Source organism: Apodemus sylvaticus, chromosome 8 (assembly GCF_947179515.1).
Source record: "Apodemus sylvaticus chromosome 8, mApoSyl1.1, whole genome shotgun sequence".
Taxonomy (NCBI): Eukaryota; Metazoa; Chordata; class Mammalia; order Rodentia; family Muridae; genus Apodemus; species Apodemus sylvaticus.
Window position 1 is genome coordinate 62,378,379 of NC_067479.1, and position 19,250 is coordinate 62,397,628.

The 19,250-nt window shown below is 42.5% G+C and overlaps 1 protein-coding gene across 1 annotated transcript in view; it reads right to left on the reverse strand.

Moving 5' to 3' along the window:
* The window catches only part of Ints9 (integrator complex subunit 9), an 81,684-nt gene that overhangs the window by 36,490 nt on the left and 25,944 nt on the right, over positions 1-19,250 (reverse strand). Inside the window, exons 3-6 of the mRNA XM_052191182.1 lie at positions 15,946-16,006; positions 13,325-13,387; positions 10,855-10,994; positions 8,396-8,482 (exon numbers count right to left, since the gene is read on the reverse strand). Coding sequence (XP_052047142.1) covers positions 8,396-8,482; positions 10,855-10,994; positions 13,325-13,387; positions 15,946-16,006 — 351 coding nt within the window. The remainder of the gene's footprint in view (positions 1-8,395; positions 8,483-10,854; positions 10,995-13,324; positions 13,388-15,945; positions 16,007-19,250) is intronic.

Sequence of the window (19,250 nt, forward strand, 5' to 3'; positions counted from 1 at the left end):
CTACAGAGGCAGCATTATAATACTCAACTGCATACGGCTTTTCTCAGGCATCCTCAAGGTCATTTTAATAAAGCCCAATTGTACAGAACAATTAAGTTGGAACAGATTGCTTTTTATATCTAAGATGGACTTTTACTTTCTTTAGTTGAAATATTAAGCATTTACTTAACAACATCTCTTCTCTTTATCTCTAAATTGAGGGGAAAATTTCTTCCTTACAAACAACAGCAAATAAATGACATATAGTGAACATATTAATTTCTTTTTCTTTTCCTTCTCTTTCTCCTCTCTCCCTCTGTCCCTCCATTTCTTCCTTTTCAAGATAGGGTTTTACTGTGTAGGCCTGGCTGTTCTGGAACTACCTCTGTAGATCAGGCTGGCCTTGAACTCACAGAAATCCACCAGTCACTGCTTCCCAAGTGCTGGGATTAAAGGTGTGTGCCACTCCCACCCAGGCAAATTAATTTTCCTCAGGCATCAGAGGGGACTAGTTCCAGGAGTCCCTGGCACATACAAAAACCTGTGGATGCACTTTTGGAAAACAGAATAGTGCTTGTATAGTCATATGCAAATTCTCCAATATACTTTATTATTCTTTAAAAAATTAGAGAGAAGTCTTGTCATATATCTGACAGTAGGCCTCAATTCCAGAGCTCAATAAAGCAATTTTCCTGTCTCAGTAGAGAACACTATTATGATGGACAGGTCTACCACACTTTAGGTAACCTCTAGTTTACTGACCATATAATAGTATAATGTAAATGCACCGTAGATGCCTTTCCTGTCAGGGAATAATGTTCAGTACAGAAGTGATATTTTCCTGAATACTTTCCATTAGCAGTTGAATTCATGAGTACAAACTCCCAGACACACAAGACCAACTCTATGAAACACACACACACACACACACAGCACATATATTATGTAGGCATGTGTGTATGCATAACACAGATACACACAACAGCTCCTAATTTCTTTTGGGTAGCTTATTCTAGAACCTTATGTTCTGTTTATGTCTTGTAGATCTCAAAGTACCTGTCATTTCTCTATTAGAATTGTTTATCTTTTCATAAAAATTTGACAACTACATTCTCACAAATAATCTAGGGATTTTTTTATTAGCTAGATAAAAGTCTAAAATTAGGGGCCAGTCAAATGTACTGTCCTTTGGTCTCTTTCTTGTGTACAATGGCTGATTTTTAGCAAGCTAGTTATTTTTGTTCACCCTATCATTTGCTCTAGAATGGTTTCTTGCTACATTTGAACCAATATGGTCTCACCCCTAGGCTGTAAGCTCAGTCCAGGGGCCAGATGTCTTAAGCTTTGAGGGGAGCTTTTTCACAGACTATCCTAATGTTGGGTACTTGGTAGTTATCAAGTGTGATCTGCTATCCACACCCACCCCCGCTGCACTTTCTTTACTGTCCCTTGATACTGGGTCACTCTGTCATATACCTATCCCCTAACACCTCCTTGGACTGATCTTTCCCTAAAACTCCTATGTGTATGTGAGGTCACACTTACAGCAAGGCACTTACAGACGCACTTAAAGCCATTAGGATTATTAGCTGATTTAGGATAAGTAGGATAAGGAAACCCGGAGGGAACTGGTTCTGTTTCTGGCTTTCTAATTTATCAAAGTCAAAATTTCATAGTCTAAATTTTTCATAAGTACTTCTAAAAGATTTCATCATTTCATTCTTTTCTTATCTCACTTGAGTGCCTAATAAACTTCTTCCCCAGGCCACTGACATTGAGCCAAAGTTCTGCTGCCTCTTCCGGCATCTTAGAAGCACAAGCAGCAACCTAAGACCATGGGTCTTTGTTAAAGAGTTAAGACCTTTAGGCCTATAGGGATCACTTAAAGGCAGATGATGAACACATTGATCAGGTTCTAAGTGTTCGCTGAACAAATGGACAGAATATAAGAGCAGAATACAAAGAATAGGAGAAGCAGAAACTGTGTCTACCCTCAATAAAGACCACCTGACATCCACTGCAGGATGGCTTGCAGGTAGGTTTGATGCTGTAGACGGAACTTATCAAATTCAAAGCCGCAAAACCACCCATTTCTCAATACTGACCGGAAACACTATAAGCCTGATTTTTGTGTGAGATCAAATGATTTCTAGAAAGAACAAAGGTGATTACTCTGGCAAAGCACCATTTGAGAGCATCCAGATAATCTCTACTTCAACGCCAGAGTCCTTGAAAACAAAACAACTCTTCTTTATAATTTAGCTTGTTAAGTGAACTTGCAGACCAGGACAGACTCACGGACAGATGAACTATACTAACTCTGAGTCTCAGTAGGAAGTAATAGAAGGTATTTTTTCCATCAACGCCCTTGGAGTTTAGCTCAAAGGCTATCTTAATGACTTAAAAGGAAACCATGGGTCTGGGATCACAAGGCTCAACAGCCTGTGTCTTTATCAAAGCACAGCCATTCTGTGAGGATCTGCCTTAAAGATCCCTTTTCAAGGTTAACTTCTAAAACTGTAATGTATGTGTACTTAGAGAAAATTCTTATGTCTTTTACAGAAGAAATCATCACGGCTCAAAAACAGGGGTGACAAAGTTAAACAGAGGCAAGTGTGGGCTTAGAAGCAGTTTCCTTTGTCCACTTGCTCTCAATAAAAAGGTGGCATCTAAGATGAATTAGGGCTGGAAGGCAGGTGTGCTCGGGTTGCTATAAGTGGATTAGTTACAATTTAGTTGCTGTGATAAAACACCACGGCTAAAAGCAATTTTTTTTTTAGGAAGAAAAAAAGTTTATTTTGGCTTATGGTTGGTTCTAGAGGGTTGGAGGTCAGAGTTTGTAGAGGTATGGCAGCAGAAGCAGGAAGCCAAAACACAGGAAGCAGACAGACTAGGCCGGAAGTAGGGAGAGGCTATAAACCTTCAAAGTCAGCCCCCATAGGTGAGTTGCAAGATGTCGCTCTCTAAAGATCCTGTCCCATGGTGATGTACTTCCTCCAGGGAGACCGCACCTCCTAAAGGTTCGACAGCTACCCAAACAACCATGGACCAAATACATGAGCCTGTGAGGGACATTTTTTCTTCAAACTACAACACCAAATGTTTTGCTAAAACAGGCAAAGACTATTTACAAACGTCACTCATAGTACTCACTTGGTCCACACAACACCTCACATGGTGGATAACAATCTTTCCCATTTTACAAATGAGGAAACTGAGTCCAGAAGAAATGAACTGATTCAGCTACAAGAAACAGAGATGAAACTCAAACTCTAGTCTATGTGACCTCTAAGTCCATACTTTTCAGATTCTTCCTATTATATAGTTAGGCCTGATAAATTCCTCAGCAAATAGCCAAGGAATGTCAGAGCAAAAGAATAACAGCTTTAAAAATTTAAAAACTATTTTAAATGTATTTTAAAATCTCTTGCAAGGTGAACCTTTTTCTGTTCTTAATTCCTTAATGCTTAAGAGATGATTATGACAGTATCTTAGTATTTTTATCATTTTCTTAAACGCAGAGTCTCACTAGCAGCTCAGCCTGCCCCTGAGCTTCTCTCCTGCCTCTGGTCCTTCTCTCTCAGCTGTTAGAACCACAGGTGTGTGCCATCGTATCTTGAAATGCCTTATAATGACTTTTTAAAAAAAGATTTATTTATTATATGTAAATACACTGTAGCTGTCTTTAGACACTTCAGAAGAGGGCGTCAGATCTTGTTACAGATGGTTGTGAGCCACCATGTGGGTTCTGGGATTTGAACTCAGAATCTTCAGAAGAGCAGCTGGTGCTCTTAACTACTGAGCCATCTCTCCAGCCCCGCCTTATAATGATTTATTATTGATTATGATTAAAGATTCTAACCTTATAAAACATTTATATTAAAAATACCAGACAACAGAGTAGTTTGGCTTAGTTTTTTTTTTTTTTTTTTTTTTTGTGGAATATTTTGCTTTACAATTTCTCATTAAAAAAAATCTGAATTTTAAAGTGAATCTGAGAAAATTCTATTGCATGGGTTTTCTTTCCCTTCCAAACTGCATCTTCTTTCTGGAAGAGTAAACTGTAGTGTCAAAATTAAGACGGATGGTTAATGTCTTCAACATAAATTTTAGGGACATGTCCTAAGGCAAAGAAGTTGCACAACTGTCAAAAGCAAGAGTAATAGAATTTTTGAATATACATCCTAATAATAAATCAAATGCTGATTCAAACCAACTCCAAATGATTTAAGAGAATTTGTCAGATTTTTTTTTTGTCCAATGAGCTTGAAAATGTTTAATTTATTGTTTTCTTTACTTGATGGCCTTATTAGTAACTCAAGCTACTTAGATGCATTAATTTCAGGCACTAGACCAAGATCTATTTTGAGAATCCCTATGTAGTTTGAAGTAAAATCTTCAAGTTCCAAACCCGACTCCCAGTGATTTGACTGAATCGCACAGAACTTTATTTTAATGTGTAAGCCAGCACTTAAAAATAAGTTTAAAAAAAATCACTCATAAAGCAGCCAGATTTGAGCTTCATATATATATATAAAATACTGAAGGAAAAAAGAGTAGATTTGGCAGTTCACACTCCTAAACAGCCACGACATATTCAGTGTGCTCCAGCTGCTTCAATACAGGAGTGTGACAACCACTCCAGGCCTCATCTCATGCTTCTGTCCTGGAAAGGTCATGGATTGCATCACATGGGGAAACGTGGGATATGAGAGGAACCTAAAGTAACAGGCATCCTTCAGCTGACCTAGTACCCAGGCCAAGGCAAAACTCTAGAGCTCTGATGACTGATGCCAATTAAATAAGGAACTTTGAAAAAAATTCCACTTCTTTTTCTAAAAAATATTTTTCCCCTGGGGTATAACAGCATCCTGCCCTCCTGTGTGCACACACAGATGTGCTTACCATGTGTGGGAGGGGAGAGCCACAGATTGATACCAGATGTCCTCCATTATTTTCTACCTTATTTTGGGGACAAAATGTCACTGAACCTGGAGCTTGCTGTGTAGGCTCCTGGGATCTGCCTGTCCCTGCCTCCCTCTCTTGCAGCACTGGGTCACAGCTAGACACCAAGTACCCGGCTTTATGGAAGGCGCTGAGGTGAGAGACCATGCTTGAAGGGCAGGTGCTTTCCTTAAGGAAGCATCACCAGCCTCGAAGAGAGCTTCCATCTTAGTGCCCGTCCTAATATTTGTGCTGATTTTATTCAGGATAGAAAGAGAACAGAGCTGGGCTTTTGCTTTATCAATTCTGCATAATTAGACTGTCCCCTTCGACATCAATAACTAAGGTCCATCGTGTGTCTTAAAGCCAAAATGAAAGCCCTGGTCACGGCCAGAATGCACGCTGGTTGTCTCCAGCAATGTCCTGTATCTCTGCTCCTCTTCCAAGGTACCTTTTCCTGTCTCCCTTTACCCACCAGTGGTGAGCTGGGACACCGGTGACGCTGCTTTAACTCACTCTTTCTTCTACAAGAGAGATTTGCGGAGCATCATGGGAATAATGCCCAGGTCCCTGACCTTCTGCTCTCTTCTTTCAAGCTCCAGCCACACTCTTCCTAATACATACTGACATTACTCTGGGAGCCAGTTATTTTGTTACATTTTAAAAAGAATGTAGCCAGGGGAAAACAAATGCCTCTTTTTGTGCTCAAGGTCACAGAACAGGCAAATTAAGACTCAGAACTTCCTAAGACTTGGCATAGGACTTGGGAAATCAGGAACACTGACCTTTGGATACTACTTCTGATGTGCCAGAACTATTTGCAGCTGAGTACATAAGAACATAAATAAACAAGAGGAAACAGGCGAGGGAGGCCATGGCACACGAGGTCTACTACAGGGAAAGAAAATACAGCTCCAAGACGCTTTTAAGGAGGGAGGGTGTCAGGACCTGAGGTCCCATGTGGTCCAGCATGCTCGAGGCAGAGAGTGGCACAGGAAAGGCTGAGAAAAAGCAGCTGAGACGGCAAATGCCACATAAACAGGACAGGGGACCATGTAGCACTGTTTGGGAGTGCAGATCAGGGAAGCCATTCAAACAGAGACAGGACAGCTGGGCTATGGCACACCATCCTACCAACCAAGGAGACATTCAGAAGACCCCTGCAAGACAGGAGAAAAGGGCACAGAACACCTGCTTCCCTTCCCACAACATAAGGAGGGGCTGCAGGACATGCCCTCCAAGACTGACTTGAGCACAGGGTGGGAGAATGTGGACTCTGTAGCCTAAGTCACTTAAAAAGCCCAAACCTGTCATTACCTAGCAGATGACCCTGGGGAAGTTACCAACCCTCTGTGTGGCACTTCTCTTCTGTAAACTCAATGATGCCACTGCTCCTGTCATCAGAGTGTTTGTTCCTTCTGTAGAAACACATTTAGAACAATGTCCAGCAGAAAAAGCAATCCATAGATTAAAAAAGCAGTGTGTACAAGGAACACATAGAGGAGACACGTGCCTAAAATCTGGAACACAAAAATGGGATGGCCCTTGTACACATTTATAAGAAGACTGGCAAAATCTAAGACGCTGACATTCTGAAGCCCAGTGACTTCCATCATCATCATCATCATCATCATCATCATCATTATCATCATCAATCAATCATCATCATTATCTGGGGACAAGGGGTTAAAGGGCAGGACAACTGGAAAAGGGGGTGGGATCAGGAATTCTCAGGAAGTCTAAAGCAGTTTGACCCCCAGGCTCTCCATGCTAAGAGCAGAAGATGGGACTGGGGGTGAAGGCAGCCATTGCTGGGGTTAGGCATGCCAGGTCAAGCTGACTGGTGTCCTCTACTGCCAGGGAGGGAGGCCAGAGTGCAGGGGTGCGGGGTCATGCCTCCTCCACGGTACTTATCCTGTATCTTACCTCCCGCAATCCAGGCTCTCCGCCCTTGCATGGCATCTACCTAAACTCTGGGGACGGTCACTGATCTCCCAATTTCCACATCCAAGGCCCTTCCACATCGAAGGGCCTCATCTTCGTTTTACTTGCTAGTTTTTTAGTGTTGTTTTGCATTTGGTTTCTAGCATGTCACTCTTATAGACTTAGAACTTGCATATGCAATATAGGCTGACGTAGCTTTCAATTTTCCTGCCTCCCATTCAGAGTGCTGGGATTACAGGAACATGTCGCCACCCACAAGCCTGTGCTTTGGAACCTTCCCATGTCCCTGGCTTGCCCTCACCTTCCTCTTTGTGTCTACTTTGTTACTACTTTGTGTCTCCCTTTATGCTTACTGATCTCTTTAAATCCCAACTCAGAAGCTTCTCTGGAGCTGCAGTCTTCCTCATGGTCACTGCTTCCACCTCAGTTCAGACCTTTGTCTTCTGTTCTGAAATGGCCCCCTGCTGGTCTCCCTGTCTCCATCTCTGCATGCCTCCCCACTCCCATGCTGCTTCCAGAGTTCCTTTCTTCAAAACCAAATGTGGTCATGCCATTCTCCTTACAGGCGTCTACTAATGACCTGCACACACCCAGTGTTGTGAGGCTCAGCCTCACATGTAGGAGACTCTATAACCTCATTCCAACCTGCCCCCCACCCCTGCTTCACCCCCTACCCACCCATCAACACTGAATGTCTCACCATCCTATGACATGGAACCAGATACCTTTTCAATGCAACGGTTATGTGTAGACATGCATGTGCAAATGCATGAGTGCACATTGCATATGAGTGGAGACCCAAAACTGATGCCAGGTTTCTCCCTGAGCTCACCAGTTCTACCCAGTCTAGCCAGCGAGCTCCAGGGAGCCGTTACTGCCTTCCATGTGCTGGCATTGTCTGCTTACTCCTATGTGGGTTCTGGGGATCAGAACTCCGATTCTCATGAATGTGGAGAAAATGCATTATTCATCCAATTACCCCTCCAGCCCCCAGCTTTTATACAAGAAAATCTTTTCTTATGGGGGATTCGAATCATCTAGGAAATGTCCTCCTCAGCTTCCTTAAGCAACAAACATTGTTTTCTTATTTTAAAAAAATACTTACTTATTGTATATGTGTATATGATGTGTGTATTTGGGCAGTATGTGACAAGGCACATGTCAAAGGCCAACTTGTAAGGTGTGGGTCTTTCCTACCACATGGGACTTGGGGATCAAATTCAGGTCTACAGGCTTGGTGGCAAGCCCCTTGCCCACAGAGCCCTCTTGCCACCCCTAGCTCTTTACTTTCTGAGTGTCAACAACACTGTGGTGAAGACTCTTAAGACAGTCCTGGCAAGGACTGATCTGACCACCTGAGTGATCTGGACCATTAGACCCAGGCCCTCCGTGGAGCCATGTGCCTACATGGGGCCTGGCTGTGTGAATTAAAGGAAGCCCGTTGACCTTCCACTCTAATAAGGTCTGTGCTGGAGTACAAAGGAGACTTGAGAAGCTCTGTAGCCAACAAGGAGAGGGCTGTTCTCACCGCTGTATGTCCTTATTCTTCCACAGGGAGGCAGACTGCGCCTTCGGCACTCTTTCAATGAAATTCACCAGCTCTTCCATGAGAAGCCTGAGTTTAAACAAAGCATAAAGAATACTGAAGAACAATTGCTGCTATCACTACAGCCAGGAATGGTGGACTGGCCCACTTTTCACTAGCCTGTCTCATGAGAGACATTAAACTGGCGTAAGAAGCTGATACATACTTTGGGCATCAAAACTGCTCAAGTTAGAGCAGCGGTTCTCAACCTGTGGGTTTTGACCTATTTTTTGGGGGGCAGGGGCAGGATATGAGAACAACCCCTTCACAGTGGTCATATATCAAATATCCTACATATCATATTTATATTACAATTCACAACAGTAGCAAAATTATAGTTATATTAAGTAGCAACAAAAGTAATTTTAGGGTTGGGGGGTCACCGCAACGTGAGGAGCTAGCTAGCTGTATTAAAAGATTGCAGCAGTAGGAAGGCTGAGAACCACTGGTTTAGAGGGAGATATCAAGAACCAGTTTAAAATCTGCTCAAAAGATCTGCAGTGAGACAGACCTCTGCTATTCTGAGATGGAATACCTGAATATAGCCAAGGGAGTCCAGGAGGGCTGCACTCGGTTGGCGCATGGCTACAGACACTGACAGCACCCCTGAAAACTAGAGGATAAACAAACAGCTAGAAATAGAGCTGGAGCTGGCAGCTCATCTCTGTAATCTCCCTGCTTGGGAGGCTGAGGCAGGAAGATTGCTAGAGTAGCCTGGGCTACACAGTGAGTTCTAGGCTAGCCTAGGTTGCAGAATGAGACTGTCCTTCAAAAAAAAAAACTGCATTTCCACCTTCCTACTCACCTAGAAATACATTTTCAATATCTGAATCCAGTTCAGGCTAGTACAGATAACCAACACAGGGTAATAACCTCTCTGTATCAATATAGAGACAACAGCAACATACAAATTTATTGGCAACAGAAACCCAAACAGGCGCACTTCACATCCATCTGTTTCCCTAGCTACTGTCTCCTCCTTAGGTGGCAGTGCTAGCCTCAGCACCCCAAGATCTGAGGCTGGGCTTGTGACCCCTGAGTGCCATTGTTCTCAGACTACGACATAACGCTTGCAACACTTTCTTTCAACCACGCTGCTCTCTTGTTTTCCTGTGATGGCAATTTCTGGTCCCTGGACTCCCTTCTTGTTTTTGTATAAGTTTCAGGTCATGTTTCCACACTAAAGGTTCTATTTTATTTCTAGTGACTAGCTCATCTTGTTGGGTATCTGTAAGACACTAGAATACAATCTAACAGTTTATAGTACAATCAACCCTGTATATTGGATCCTGAAAGCTTTACCTTATATTGGTTATTCCAAAGCAATACATTATGTATGGACTTTCCCCCCTGTAATAATTTTCTTAACAGTTTTTCCTTTTCTTCTCGGTAACTGAGTCTATAACAGTGTACACTATCCACCTACACTGTAAAGGCTTAGCTGGGGTAAGAAGAAACTACAGCCTTCTGTGTTGACTGAAGATTGTAATTTCTGACTTTAAGATTTACTTACTTTTGTGGATGGAGAGATGATCCAGTGGTTTAGAGCATTTGTTGCTTTTCTAGAGGACCTGGGTTCAGTTCTCAGCACCTACATGGTGGTTCACAACTCTAGTCTGGGGATTCAAAGCCCTCTTCTAGCTCCACAGAATCACAGGAGTGGCACATAGCCATTTATGTAGGTAAAATACACATAAAATAAAATGGATAATCTAAAAAATCATGTATTTTTCTGTGTATTTGTATATGCGTGTGCACACCTCCATATGCATGCATGTAAGCATGTGCCTGTGAAGTCAGGACCCAGATCCCCGGAACAGGGGTTACAGGTGCTGCAAGCTGCCTGATGTAGGTGCTTGGAACCGAACCTGGGTCCTCTGCAAAAAGAGCAAGCACTGTGCCTGCTGAGCCATCTCCCTAGGCATAAGACTCTTTACTCTTAAATCCTTAAGAGTACAATATTTCATTCTGTCACCGGGAAAGGACAACTTAACTGCTTAATTACTCTTCTTCCCTTGTTTCCTACAAGTTTCTATTTATAGCCCTCAGTAAATCATGAAAAAAGGAGATATTTCCGAAGCAAAGTAATAAAGTTTTTCTTTTTCTTCTTCATTTAAATAAGCACAGCTGTGCTGCTCTGAGGTCTTTGCGGCCTCTGCTCTGGATCTTTGCGGTTTTCCTGGGCCTCTGACCTCCTCAGCACCATCTACTTGCCTATGAGTACTCCTTTTAGCTATGCTGAAAGACCGGACACCACCGGGGCACCAGTCTCTAGGCATCTCCAATGAGCATTCCTGTGTTTAGAGAGCTGCGCACTCATCTGTCATGGGAAATAAATTACACAAATCTGGAATCACACCCAACAGTGGCGGCTGAAGGAGCTTGGCAGTCACGCCTCTCACCTGCCGATCTGCATGGTGGGCTCTGTGGCATACACTGTGCCTGTGAATCCTGTATGCTCGGTGATGTAGGGCAGCGCCATCATGCAGTGGTAGTTAGAGATGAGGATCACATCCACTGTAGACAGGTCTATTAGCTCGGTCTGAAGAGAAAGGGAGGGGGGATACGTCTGTGCCAGGGCACATAGATCAGCAGGACAGGACTGACAAATGATGCTGTCAAATGCAGAGTAGTAGTCTCGCTTCTTCAGAATAATGAGGCCTTTCCCGCAACACCTCCCTTCTCTCACTGTGGATGTGTCCCAATACTGACAGCCGACAGCCGGGCAAAATGGCTATGCAGCCGGCTCACCAGTATCACTCTGATCCTACACATTTAGCAACCCGATCTTCAAGAGGCAAACAGAGAGACAACTAATTTTTTTTTCTTTTTTGTTTTAAGGTTTTGACTTTTCAATGTCTGGCTACCATACTCCTGAGGGAGGAAACGAGAAAGAGAATTGCAGTTTCTTCTTTGAACTCCACAGGGGCTTTTATGCATCCCTCTTGTGATAGTACCCTGCACCCTTTCCCTGCGATTTCTCTGCCTTCCCACCTAACAAGCCTTGACATACTAGTGGGGGAAGGGGGTGGACTCAAGCACAGACTGTGGGTATAGCAAGCCTAGAAACTGCAGCTCACAGCCAGCAACTCTCCCGCACAGAGGAGTTAACCCCTAACCATGTGATACACTGAGGATGAGCATAGCTAGGTCACAAGTGTGTAAGGTAGAGTGGCTTGTGGAGCTGCTTGTCCTGTTCAGAAGCAACAGAGATAATGATGACATAAGCAAAGAATAAGCAGTGTGGATCTCCACCTGGGGTGTGGGTGTTTTCTGGCTGAGTGACTTAGAATACAGACCATTTAGTAAGCCTGCCAGTATGGCCAGCATGTGAGTAAAGGACACAAGTGTCTCACTGCTAGGACAATGGCATCTATGCTGCTCTGTAGGGGATTACCTTAGACAAAATATTCCATCTCACGAGATGCAGAGGGCTGTCATTGAAGGGAAACATTCCATCCTGCAGAGGAGCTCATTAAAATTCAGGAAGCAAACAACACAAGGCTTCAGGAAGTCCCTGAAACTGACCTGATTCACTAGGCTCCTCCTTCCCCACTTATAAACAGGAAGGACACTGCTAAGGACACGTTCAGACCAGCAGAACTGCCAGAAAGAAGCTCAGGCAAACTGAGTTTTCTCAAAGAGACACTCCTGGACATGTTCAGTTACCTGCAAGTTGTACAATACACTCCAGGTTTCTATCATTGGTGAGCCACCATCTATGTTGTGGTGGGATTTTGGTAATGTAAGTGTCATTGAGTTTTTTCGGCCCTGGATGTATCCATGTTCCTTCAAGTAAGACTAGTATAACTCTTGGACTGTGGTGTCATCCTTACTTTGGTTTATGATTGGTTCCCTATCTGGGGAGAGCAGATGGTTCATGTCTCCCCAATGGAAAGAACAAAGCTAAGGTCAATATCCCACATCTATTGCCTTAACACCACATTTTGCCCTGTGCTTGCAGGACAATGCCCTCATAATGAGGCAGCTTTCCTCTCTGTCGCCTCTGGAACCACTTTTAAATAAGGAAGTTCAGATGGAGTAGCAATGGCAGTTAGAGCAACACTGAAGCTCACACGTAAGGACACGAGAGGCAGCCCGATTGTCCTCTTTAAAATATAACAATCGGCCCACAGAGCCTAGAATCACAGAAAAATCTGCTGAGGACACTAAGAAAAAAAAAACTTAATTCATGTACCAAAGATAAATGATTACATAAACATTTCCCCCAAATAATTTAATATTTAAGCCCCATGCATGGATATTCACAAATTTACTTACATACTTTTAGATTTTACCTTTGAATGTGTTCTGTACAAGCATTTGGTTCTACACACCGTGAACAGGGTTGCCAACTAGCATGTACTGGATCATCAGCAACACACAGTGTAGATTTGAGGGAAATAAGATATAGCTGTTTCATGGGTTTACGATTGGCTTGTCTGGCTCAATGAACGGGAGTTGGTGCCTCTCATGTTTTCTTCAAGTCTTATCAACAGTATGGCTCTACCTTAAAACAGTGACTTAAGTCACATGATCTAGCTAGTCAGAGATCAGCTTTTTGGCTTTAGAACCTACAGTATTCTAAGTGCAGCCAAAGGTGCGCTGGGAAATGTACTCTGGAACAAGTCCCGGAGTCCTTGGAGCACTGGCCCACAAGCTCCTCATTCTTGCCCAGGAAGTGAAGGCTGCAAGAGTCAGTGCCATCTCTGACACACTGAAATAGATGAGGAGCTGCTCCCCATTTGTAAGTGACAGCTATAGTAACAAGACTGCAGTAAGTGAGGGTGTGGGGTCGTGGCGCTTTATTCTTTGACTTTAATTATGATTATCAGGATGTTTTGCTTCTAATAAGAATCTCTTTCATCTCACCTCTGGTAAGCAGAATTCAGGCACAGAATCCACAAATACATGACCTGAGCACTCTTTTAGCTCCTAAAAGAGATGGAAAGGAAAAATACTAAGAGATATTTAATAGATACAGTACCAAGGAAACTCAATCTCACCTAACTGAGAGGGTGGGAGGTTATTTTTAGACAAACCGTTTCCTATTTAGGTTCAGGTTGGCTAGGTGCCTGACTGAGGGTAAAAATGCTGCCTGGCGGCAGATTTGGGGTTTGAACACACATTCCCTGAGGCATCTTTAAAAAGTTAGAAATAACACATGCTTCTATAATTTGAGATCCAGTGCTTCTTAAAAATTAGTTATCAAGTCAAAGCTCTCTGGGTCCTGACTAATATCTAAGGGACTAGAAACTGGAGAGGAGGCCATGGAGCCTGTGTTTATGACAAGAACCTGTGGTGACTCTACTATGGTGTCAGGTTAGGATGATCACTTAGGAACCTTTTCTTCCGCCCACTAAGAGCTGAACGGAAGCAGCCTAGTAAGGAGGTGAGGGGAAGAACGGGGGTGGGTGGGTAGGCATGGGTGGGTGGATGGGGGTTGGAGAGGCAGAATACACAGCGCTGCCACCACCACAGTGCATGTGCGGTCTATTCCATACAACATATGCTTACTTGGGGTTATACGCCAACCATATTTATTCAAAAGATAAGGGAAGGCTTAAAACAGGATCATACACCTCCCTGACTCAGATGCCAGTGTTCACATTTATATAAACACCTCAGTTTGGATTCTCCTGAGGGCTGGCTATGAGGAAGGAGGCTGAGAACAGATGCTCTGACAGGCGCTGTTTTCCTGGTCATTCTTCTCTGAACTGGGGGTGGGCAGTCAACAGAAGGCCAGGCGTCTAAAGACCAACATGCTATGGAGCCACGCTGCATTAGGGAAGCTGCACGTACTCCCATGTGGTGACTCAGAAGCATATCAAAGAGTCCTGAGTCCACTGAGAAGAAAGAGGTCTAGAACTTCAATTTCTCAGTTCCCATGTAGGAGAAACATCAAGAAAAACTCCTAGATAAAACCACACATGTAAGAGTGCTACAATTATATCAGAGCACACTGAACTGGAAAGGCTGAGGACCCGGGTGGGCCACTAACAGGTAGGCTGCGCTGATCCCAGAAAGCTGTTGGCACTTGTAAACACATGGTGAAGTTTCTGGATCACCACAAGCAGAGGTTTATAGCTTCACAATCAAACCAGGCGGACCTGACAGTGTCTTTCACTCTTTTCAGAAAGGGAAATACACAACTCTAGTTTTACCAAGTTCTTACAAGTCACCCAACAAATATTTCTACATATGTATCACATATTCACATATTTCATACTCATGTATCTAAATTTACCATAATCAGAATTACTCTATGTCTTTATTTACTCTATGAAAACAGGGTGTCAACTACATTACTATCCTCAGGAATTCATTGGGGCCTTTAAGGCTTCTTCCCCTTTAAAGCTGCTCTTGTAAGCACCATGTACTGTTTAACTACTGATAGGATGAGCTGAGAATTATGTAACAATTCTTAATTACATAGACCCATGAGCTAAAAACAAATGAGCAATTATGCTTAAAGGGAGACGACCCCCAGCTCCTTCGAGATGAGGCTAGGAATGAGCTACCGTGGGCAGTTTCAAACGTTGGCCTGACCTTAAGAGTGCGCTGTGATCTTACTCTTCACAGTGCTATGCACCGGTGCTTATCCTAGGATGATAAAGTCTCTGAGGTCTACAGGAGGCACATTTGCCATTCTGAACACTTACAATGTCACTGTCTCTCACTCACCACTCCCCTTTAATGAAACACTCCCACATACACATGCAAGTCACTTCACTCACGATGCAATGGTAATGCAGTACTTTTGAGCCTCTCTCAGGGATAATGATTTATAGCCAGCAGGAGACCCAGGCTGAAATCAGGTACATAGGTTCCCGAATGTCACATAATGTTACAGTCATCTAGGAGGGAAATCTCGTTTCAAATTCTGCAGCTGGCTTGCACTTGAGTTTGGGGTGCAGCTATAGGAATTAATTCTGAAAAAAAGCCCACGCTTCTTCAGCAGTCCATTATGAGCAGTAACTGTCTTACTCAGATGAATCATGTGAAAGATGTTTAAAGTCACTCTGCTTTTCAATTTTGAAGCTTAGGTGAGGATGAATGATAAAGGACCACGGAGGAACATGGAGAAAGTCCCGCAGGTTTTAATCTTCTACCTCTGACAAAGTATGCCTATGTCACAGTTTTAATTTTTTTTTAAGCATTCGGATCTCATTTAATAAGCTGACCAAACTCTAATAAGCATCACCTTTGTGACCCTAATTATAACTGTAGTCAGCTTTCTTTTTCTGGCGATAAATTATTTGCAAAGTATATAAGATTTTCACAGGCACAAGTGTGACCTGAGGCCAAGTACAGACAGTGTCTAAAGGTACTTAACATAGCAATTACCAAATAGTAAAGACCCTGACATGAGTCTCAGGGTTTGAGGGAGAACACACATGAAAACACACTCATCCTGGAGTCATCAGCATGGCTCTGAAAAGATGGCTTTCCACTGTGTACAAGCAGGCTGCAGTTTTTGCTTTAAACATTACCTTGTCCAAAAAAGCATTTCCATCTTTTAGAGACCATCCAGGAAGGTTAGATAGCCTGGGGCTGCAAAACAAAAATTGAATTATCTTGACTATATATTATAATCTTAAGTGAATTCATGATGGCTTTATATTCACCATACAGTTAGAAACAGTTAAAAGTTACTGGCAGTGGTTCTTAACCAAATTAACTGAAAGAGGAGAACTAACCATGTTGTAGTAAGTTTAAAAATCCATCTTAGAGCTGGCTGTGGTGGTCCTAGCCTATAGTCCCAACAATTGTGATGGTGAAGCAAGAGGGTATCACATTTGTGGCCAGCTTAGACTACACAGTCAAACAAAATGAAACAGCTGGATATTATGGTATGTTCCTGTGATGGAGAGAGTGACTCAGAGGTCAGCCTAGGCTGTGCAGTCAGACACTATCTCTATCCCAGGGCTGGGTGACAGAATGCTTGCCTGTCACATGCATGGCTCCAGGTTAACACCTGGCATTACCAAATCAAAGCAAAGGGTGGTTACATGGCACAAGAACAGTTTAGAACAGAACGGGGGGAAATTAAAAGAATTTATGAAGAAAGGAAAGAGCGCAGATGAAATATTGAGAGCATCTTAGAGCTTCCAGCCACTATCTTGGCCTTATCTTGTTTGTGTCCACAGCCATTGTGAGTGCAGGCAGAATGGGCAGCTTCACAGACTTGACAAAGCTGACTTAGCTTAGGTGCTGGGCTGTGAATTCTAAGCAAATGAATGCTCTGGATTCAGTGCTGACAAGTGGATCACACAAGGTCACTTGGAATTCTTTCTACCTGTTATCCCTTTTGCCCAAGAAATTTAAATTTGTATGTGATTTTATGGAAACAGGTATATAAAAGTATATAGGACTGGAAAAATAGGTCAGAAGTCAAGAGTGAGTTTTACTCTTGAAGGACCTAGGCTTGGTACCCAGCACCCACACTGAGTGTCTCAAATCTGCCTGCAACTACATTTCTAGGGTATTCAATGTCCTCTTCTGGATTCTGAGAGTACCTGCATATACACAGTACATGTAAACTCATGTAGGTACACACAGATACATACGTACACAACACACAATAAAGTAAACAAATCTTTGAAATTAAGAACAAAACCAAACATTTATTAATAATCATAAATCCTTTGGCATATATAAATCTTACCATCTACTAAAGATCAGAGAAAATCTGCAAACTAATGAGATGGCTATGCTTATTTGATTTTACATACATAAATAAGTCTTGGCTAAATATGTGATTCTGCAGGAAGCAGATATCTTCAACAGTTTTTCAGAGTTGATGAACGTTTTGACATTGTAACCATCAATGTTGAGAATGACGCTATACATGAATGTATGATTTAACAAAAGACAGAAACAGGGCCATTTCAGAAATTGTTAGGCATTCTATCCTCACTCCAAGCCAGAATCATCCAACAGTTTATGAAACTTACACCAGCAACTCAGACAACAATATAAAACTGTAATTGTGTTTACTCTGTGTGCCTGCCAGGGGTTGCATATGTATCACGGAATTCATGTGGTCAAAGGATAACTTTCAGGAGTGGGTTCTTTCTTTGCACCAGGCAGGCCCTTGAGATCAAACCCAGGTCATCAGCTTTCATAGCAAGTACCTCTATCCTCTACTTTTATCCTCTGAGCCACCCTGATTGTTTCTCTGTGTAATAGCCCTGGCTTCCTAGAATTCTCTCTGTAGACCAGGCTGGCCTTGAACTCACAGAGATCTGCCTGTCTCTGCCTCCTACGTGCTGGGACTAATGGTAGGTGTCACCACTGTCTGGCCAGAAATAGCAAATTTTTATTTTGGGGGGGGGGAGTTTTGGATTTGTTTTTTTTCCGAGACAGAGTTTCTCTGTATAGCCCTGGCTGTCCTGGAACTCACTCTGTAGACCAAGCTGGCCTCGAACTCAGAAATTGGCCTGCCTCTGCCTCCCTGAGTGCTGGGATTACAGGCGTGCGCCACCACCGCCCGGCACAATTTTTAACTTCAAACATGCTAACACAATACAATTGAAAGATACATCTGGATTTACTAATTTCACTAATGTATGAATCTCATACTTGCACATAAGTATGGCAGGAAAATATTAAGTCTTTGTTTTGTGTAATTAAACCACTATGTTTTCATAAGAATGAAAAATCCTATATATATAGTAAAAAGATTGCAGTTTATGATGTGCACCGGCACAACAGACCATGATGCTGTGTATTTGGGACCTGGTTGCAGAGCAGGCCATGAGACAGCACAGGTGAGTGCAGGTAAGAATTCCATTTGACTCTGAATTAATTTTTGGCCATTGGACAGTTCAGAAACCTTTTTACTGTTGCCAAATCTATTACGATCTTCATAATCAATTTTGTAGGGTCCCAATCTAAAATTTAAGAAGCTTGGTACTTGTCACCCATGGCTTAAGTTTCCAGTCATGGTGAATGAAGCTACTTTTCCTAAGAGCAATAAAGTGACTTTCTATCCAGGTGAATGGTTTTTAGGCAGAGAGACTAATTTCATGAACATTATAAAGGCTGAATGTAAAAACAAAAAAAATAAAAACAAAGGAAACTTATGGCCAGCAAGAGGGGTTTACAGTAAAACTGCTTGTCAGGCAAACCTGAAACTTGAGTTCAACCCACAGATTCCATGGTAGGAGAGAAGCAAGTTCTGAAAGGTATCTCCTGACCTCCATGCATGTACTGTATGCATGTCCCCACCACATACATATCATACACACTCTAAAACTAATTAAAATTCAACCATTTATTTCTATTAATTGGACTTTGTTCTATATACTAGAAAATGCCAGTATATATGCTCTATATATCTGAAATATATATATATATATATATAACCAGATATAAATGCTTTATATATCTGAAAATGCCAGTAATTCAGGAGAAAATATTAGAAAAATGATGATTGGTGAAGAATACATGGCTGGCATTTAACTATTTTAGAAACCATTTCTTTGACACAAAGGATACTATTAATTTTTTTATTAAGACGGGCTAAAGGGACAGAAGAGCAGTGGGACAAACAAAATCCTGAGGGGTCAGACAAACTTAGGCTTGCATTTCTACAGGATGATTCTGGGGAGGATGGAATCCTATGTCTTTTGATAATTCCAACCCAATTATGAGTAACATCAAATGCACCCACATTAGACGACAATATAAAATAACTGTATGTCTAAAAATGTCAAGGTCGCCGGGCAGTGGTGGAGCATGCCTGTAATCCCAGCACTCTGGGAGGCAGAGGCAGGCGGATTTCTGAGTGTAG